At 45.8% G+C, this 6,788-nt stretch overlaps 1 protein-coding gene across 1 annotated transcript; it reads right to left on the bottom strand.

Annotated features, from left to right (window-relative positions):
* Positions 1–6: 6 nt before the first annotated feature.
* Positions 7–6,782, bottom strand: LOC103461248 (uncharacterized). Its single transcript, XM_008403565.1, has one exon. The coding sequence runs from the start codon at positions 6,159–6,161 to the stop codon at positions 252–254; it is 5,910 nt and encodes a 1,969-aa protein (XP_008401787.1). The 5' UTR covers positions 6,162–6,782; the 3' UTR covers positions 7–251.
* Positions 6,783–6,788: the final 6 nt, after the last annotated feature.

Raw genomic sequence — 6,788 nt, 5'->3', positions numbered from 1 at the left:
TCTCTCTTCCCCCCCGTACACTTCACTGCACCTCGTAAATCTCAGTTACTCTCGGACACAGGAAATCATCCCTCTCCGTACTTTACAATAGGTAAATCACCAAAATATACATTTATGTAACTCCATTACCCATTCTTAACCCCAGTTACATATCGGAAGACATAAACCCCCACTTCTTATGGTTCTCCAAACCCCAGGGCTACACTCTCCCCTTCTTTAAACTGGTTTGATGTCCCCATCAAACATCAAAGTTACACAACCCAAATAAAAGTAGGGAACTGGGGCAAGCTAGAAATAACACAGTTAGGACATAGTGCCATAGAGTGACACCAKACAGTAGAACAAGAAGGGTGCCTTGGTACCTTAACGGTTCCACTTCCAAGAAGTACTCCACAACTAATAACACTTACTGGGTGGTCTGATGGCTGTCCCAGTTCATCATAGCTTAATCTTATGACTGGTTTCCTCACTCGCTTAGAGCGTTCTGTAAKGACATGCTCTCCCTCATCACTTTCCCTCTCTTCCCCTTCTAAATCTAGATCAGAGCAGAGCAGTGAGTCTTGATTGTTAGGTGAATTGGGACTTAATCCAGCATCATCAATAGTCTTGTGGGGCAACGTAATCTGAACTTCACTTGTGACTGTAGAGGGTTCTTTAGCTCTCCTCTCTGTTTGTCTCAAAAGTTCTCTCAGGTCGACTTGTAGAGGGACTGCCGTGTTCACCTCCTCATACTCAGAATCTGAAGAGAGTGCAACATCTTCTTGAGCAACAGGCTTGGCAGACTCAGACCGTCTMTGTTGGCTCCTAGTGACAGGTTTCCGCACTTGTTCTGTCTCAGCCTCAGCTGGAAATCGGACAAGATGACCAATGGGTAATAGGTGGTTGCGATGCAMCGTCTTCTCAACCCCAAGTCCTCTTTCTGGTTTCACCTTGTAGACTGGCAAGTTAGGCATTCTTTCCAACACAATGTATGGCACTGTCCTCCATCTCTCTTTCAACTTGTGCTTACCGGTGACACCAAAGTTCCTCAGAAGTACACGGTCTCCCTCTTCTAGGATCTGCTCTTTCACATGTTTGTCATGTGCCTTCTTGTTTCGTTGGTGATTTTTGTCAGCAGCTTTTGCAGCGAGGTGGTAAGCTTGTTCCAGATCTTTCCGCAGCTTGGATACATATTGGTGGTAAGTTGGGCCTTTCCCTGTCTCATCTGATACTCCGAAGCAGATGTCCACAGGAAGACGAGCCTCCCTTCCGAACATTAGTAGATAGGGCGAATATCCGGTTGCCTCGTTCTGGGTGCAATTATAGGCATGCACCAACTGGCTGATGTTCTGACTCCATCTCTGTTTCTGAGCAGGATCCAGAGTCCCGAGCATGGACAACAATGTTCGGTTAAATCTCTCTGGTTGAGGATCTCCCTGAGGATGGTATGGAGATGTTCTGGACTTTCGGACCCCCAACACTCTCAGTAAATCCTGGATGAGCTTGCTTTCGAAATCCCGTCCCTGATCGGAATGTATCCGTGCAGGAAGTCCATAGTGAACAAAGAAACGTTCACACAGAATCTTGGCCACTGTGAATGCTTGTTGGTCTTTAGCCGGAAACGCCTGAGCGTACCTTGTAAAGTGATCAGTCACAACCAGGACATTTGCATATCCTTTCGAGTCAGGCTCGAGAGAAAGAAAGTCAATGCAGACCAGATCTAGTGGTCCCCGGCTGGTGATCTGATTTAAAGGAGCTGCTCGCTGTGGCAAAGCTTTACGGKTAATGCATCTACCACAGGTTTTCACATACTGCTCCACTTCTGACCCCATCTTAGGCCAGTAGAATCTGTTGCGAATCAGCTCAAGCGTCTTTTCCACTCCAAGATGACCTGATTCATCGTGGAGGGACTTGAGCACCATGGGAACATGTTCTCTGGGTAGAACCAGCTGCAGTACTTCTGTACTAGGTGGTTTATTAATCTTTCTATGGAGCAATCCATCCACCAGCACAAGCTTACTCGCCTCTCTTTGCAGGCAGATGGCCCCAGGGACAGTACACTTCTCAGATGAGAATGCTGGTCCTCCACTTAAGGATTTCTTGACCAGTGAAATCAATGGGTCATGGTCTTGTGCCTTAATCAGATCTGCTCTGCTGATCTGGGTCAAACAACCAAGCTCTAGTCGAGTTGGAAACACATAGCATTCTGGCATGGCAGTGGGAGGGACACATAGAGATTCTGCACAGCTAACTGGTTCAGCAGACTGATCTCTAGATACCTGCTTGCAGAGTGCTCTAACATTGTCAGGTGTTAAACTCCTGAACTCATCTCTGTCATCAGGAACAGGGTTTCGCGACAATGCGTCTGCATCAATATTGCTAGAGCCTGGCCGATACTGCAGAGTGAAGTTATAGGTGGAAAGAGCTGCGAGCCAGCGATGACCTGTGGCGTTCAGTTTGGCGGTGGTGAGTATATATGTAAGGGGGTTATTATCTGTCCTTACAACAAACTCTGCACCATACAGGTAATCGTGGAATTTATCCACCACAGCCCACTTGAGTGCCAGAAACTCTAGCTGATGCACTGGATAGTTCTTTTCCGAAGAACTGAGCTTTCTGCTGGCAAAAGCGACTGGCCTCAGTCCTTCAGGATGCTCTTGGTTTAGCACCGCCCCCAAGCCATTGAAACTAGCATCTATGTGCAGCACATAGGGCTTCGACGGGTCAGCGAACGCCAACACTGGCGCTTGGGTGAGGCATTTCAGGATCTGTTGGAAAGCTTCTGCGCAGCTCCCATCCCATCTTTCTCCAAAAGGTTCACTGACTTTATAGTAAGTTTTCTCAGGAGACTTTGCAGATTTCCACTTCTTTTGAGTTGGTGGATATCCCTTACACAGTTCGGTTAGTGGTCTAATGATAATTGAATAGTTTTTGATGAAACGTCTGTAATATCCACAGAATCCTAGAAAGGACTGGAGTGATGGAAGATCAGTGGGTTCCTTCCAGTGGGCAACAGCCTCCACTTTGCTTGGATTTGTAGCAATGCCTCGTTCAGACACTACGTGTCCAACATATGTCACTTGGGGTCTGCAAAACTGGCATTTATCAAGTGACAATTTCAGTCCAATTTCGCCTAAGCGGTCAATGACTTTGAGGAGCCTCTGCTCATGCTCCTCCAAAGTTCTCCCGAAAACAATTAGGTCATCAAGATATACGATAACCTCCAGCATGTGCATGTCCCCAACGGCTTTTTCCATGAGCCGCTGGAATGTTGAGGGAGCACCAGTTATTCCCTGAGGCATTCTTTCGAACTGGAAAAATCCCAAAGGACAAATGAAGGCGGTTTTTTCTTTATCCTCCTCAGCCATCGGAATCTGGTAATATCCGCTCCTTAAATCCAACACTGAGAACCATTTACTTCCAGACAAGCAGTCCAGAGCGTCATCGATGCGGGGCACCGTGTACTGATCGGGAATGGTCCTGCGGTTCAGTGTACGATAATCGACACACATGCGAATGTGTCCATTTTTCTTTCGTGCCAGCACAATAGGTGAGGCATAAGGACTTCTGGATTCTTTGATTATCCCAGCTGCTATAAGCCCCTGGAGATGACGACGGAGGTCCTCTACATCAGCAGGCGCTATACGCCGGGACCGCTCTCTGAACGGGGTGTTGTCAGTTAGCCTTATGTGGTGTTCTACTCCAGATGCTAACCCCACGTCCCACTCCTCTGCTGAGAACACATGGGATCGTTCAGAGAGTTTTTYCCTCAGTCTCTCTTTCCACTCAGTCGGGATAGAGGAGTCTTCAAAATTGAATTGAGATGGATCAAGTTTTTTAGGATTCTGTGTCTTGGTGCTTAGAATCTCAGTCACGGTGTCAGCTACATGAAGATGAGCTACTACTGTGCCGATGGGTATGGCAGTTTCTTTCATAGACTCATTGCGCATGAACACCAAAAACTTGTCTTTATCCAACATCTTGGAGAATAAAACTGTGGGCTGCACAAACAAACTTGGTGGGAGTGCATGTGAAGCTGCACGCTCAGAGATGAGAATGCTATCTCCCACTCTCTTCTTTTCAATGACTTTACAGATGGCTATATGCTCACCACCAGCGGGGATCATTAGTGGCCCTGGGCCTACCCATTTAACATCAGCCACTGTAACATTGCTGTGCTTTGTCTCTTTATAGTTCAGATCTACAGGATCTGCGAGTTCTCGCTCTGTTACACCAACTCGTGTAGCATAAATGGTGTCTGAACTGACTGCTTTACGGTTTCTAGGGAGGGACCATACTTTGCTAACATTGGTGCCAATCAGAACTGGAATGGTGTCTGAGCATCGGGGGTCTGGGCATACTAAAGCAAGAATAGGAACTGATTTCCCTTTGTGTGATTTCTTCTCAGAAAATTCCAAGTCTACTTGAATGTAGCCTTTATATGGATAACTGCTCTCAGACTCACTTAAACCCCAGATGGCTAAACCTGACACTGGATGTAGAGGAACATGTGATAAGTGTTCGACATACCAGCTGTCAAAAATGATTGTGACCTGAGAGCCACTGTCCAAGAGAGCAGTGCATGGTGTTCCATTTATTTTAACATGAGCAGTAGCGGGTGGTCCTACTAGTCCTTTGGGCAGGTTACTGGCCTGCAGACTCACAGCGCTCTTCTTCACATTAGCATTTTTCCACTCAGAATGAGGGCTGGTAAATCTTTGACCTGATTTACCCCTCCTTTGTGCTTGAATCAACTTTTGTATGACTTTTGGATAGTTTTCTGGTGACATACATTTAGTAGAAATGTGCCCATCTTCGCCACAACGATAGCARAAGATGTCACAGGGTTCTCGGTGCATAGCTGCTTTCAGCGTCTCATGACTTGGAGAAGGATCTGAGGAAGTTGGATGGTCTTTTGGTCTTGCAGCTGACTGGACTGACATTACTGAAACTTGTTTTCTCAGCTTTACAACCTCTTTCTTGAGGGCTTGAAGGTTCCCATCCCCTTCCGAGCTGCTTATTTCTGCTGCAGATAGTGGTTCAGGAGGATGTGAATGCTGCGACAGGGACAACGCTTTGAGYTCACTAACCTGTGACCTCAGCTGTTCAACCTCCACGGCCAGATCTTTTGAGTCCATAGCTGCTGCTGCAGTACTTTTGACATGCACAGACTTAGGGGGATTTAATCGACGGCGTGACGCCTCATATTCCTCCTCAATGCGGATCTCATTCAGAAGCTCCAGAAATTTAGGTGGAGAACTCCTCCTCTCTCGTAGCCTGAGACTTAACATCATCATGTCAGATCGTGTGGCACCTTTGATGAGTTGCTCAATACGTGCCTTGTCTTTGGATGAGGGAGGCAGACCCCCTCTCTGGACCACTTTATTTAGAACTCTTTCCATTCTCCTGAGAAACTCTGATAGCTTCTCAGCTGGGTGTTGGCACATCATTCTGAAGGCAAAGTAGAGCTCTTCACCAGTCTCTATTGTGCCAAAGGTGTTTTCAATAACATTTAGATACTCTGCGGGCGTTGCATCAGGGTTGTTAAATCTCACAGCTTGAAGGATCTCCATGGCTGGACCTTTTACACTCTCCATTATCCTCATCTTCTTTTCTCTGTCCGGCTTGTCTGACTCCTCAATCATCAGTTTAGCTTGCTCCAGCCAGTTTTCCAAGGGCTCTTCCCCTGGAGGTGTGGGAAGCACRCCGGAAAAGGTTCGAAGTCGTCTGTAGCTGCCATTGTCACTAGTGGGTCTTGAAGTGAGCCGCAAGACATCACCGACTGCTCTGATTATAGCCTCTGGACTAGATGCTTGGAAAAGTGAATTTTGGCTCATTTCTAACTCTGGTGTKTGTGGAGAATCTGTTTCCCTTTGAGCTGTACTCTCTTCCTCCACCCCTGATGGCCCAATGATTTCCCAAGGAGAATCACTACCTTCTGGTATTACCTCAGCAGGAATGGCTTTAGCATTTACTGTTTCCCTGCACTCACAAAGAACTGTCAGGCTTTGAGACACAGGATCAAACATTCTACCTCTAACTCTAACACGTCCAAGAGCTTTGATAGTCTGTAAAGTGTCTTCTATCACACTAACTTCGGTGTCTTCAGGGATATCTTTAACCAAAACTGCATGTAATGGATTAATCCCCTCTCCCTTACACCAATRTAGTAACTGAGCCATCCTCTTTTTTTCACCAAAATAAAACACGACAAAAAATTACTAAGGAAAACTGGTCTTCTGCTGTGCTTATCCACAAATATGAAACAACTTTTGAAACCATCCGTTAGTCTTTAGACTTTACCAAAGTCAGACTGACCTTAGAATGTTTTTTTATCATGTACAGAAAATTACTTACTTTTTTTTCTAGTAACTGGTTGTCTGGATATAATACTGTTTCAATGCAAATAAAATCAAATAGATCCCAGCGGTGCCTCCATTTTATTTATGTAGCACCCCACTGCTCCATCACCTGTTCTCAGGGGCAGAACTTTAACTCACTTGTGGGGTGGCTACTTGGGTTCGTGATTTTCAGGTAGATACCACGCAGGTTTACCTCATATGAGTAGCCGTTACTCCGCTACTGTTGTCATTCTTTTACCTTCCCAGTAAAATAATCCAGACATCCACGCACAAAGTTGTTTTTTCTTATTTATCTTCAACACACAAACCTGGCTTCTTCTATCTACCCTGAACGTTGGTAGGAATTTAACACACATCAGTCTCTATAACCCCTTATATATATTTACAAACATTAACAGTTCTTAAACTTACACCAACTTCACATTTCAGCATATAACTTTACACATC

Source organism: Poecilia reticulata, unplaced genomic scaffold (genome assembly GCF_000633615.1).
Source record: "Poecilia reticulata strain Guanapo unplaced genomic scaffold, Guppy_female_1.0+MT scaffold_851, whole genome shotgun sequence".
In the NCBI taxonomy this organism is placed as follows: Eukaryota; Metazoa; Chordata; class Actinopteri; order Cyprinodontiformes; family Poeciliidae; genus Poecilia; species Poecilia reticulata.
Note: the sequence above shows the minus strand (reverse complement) of the source record. Positions and strands in the feature narration are given on the sequence as shown.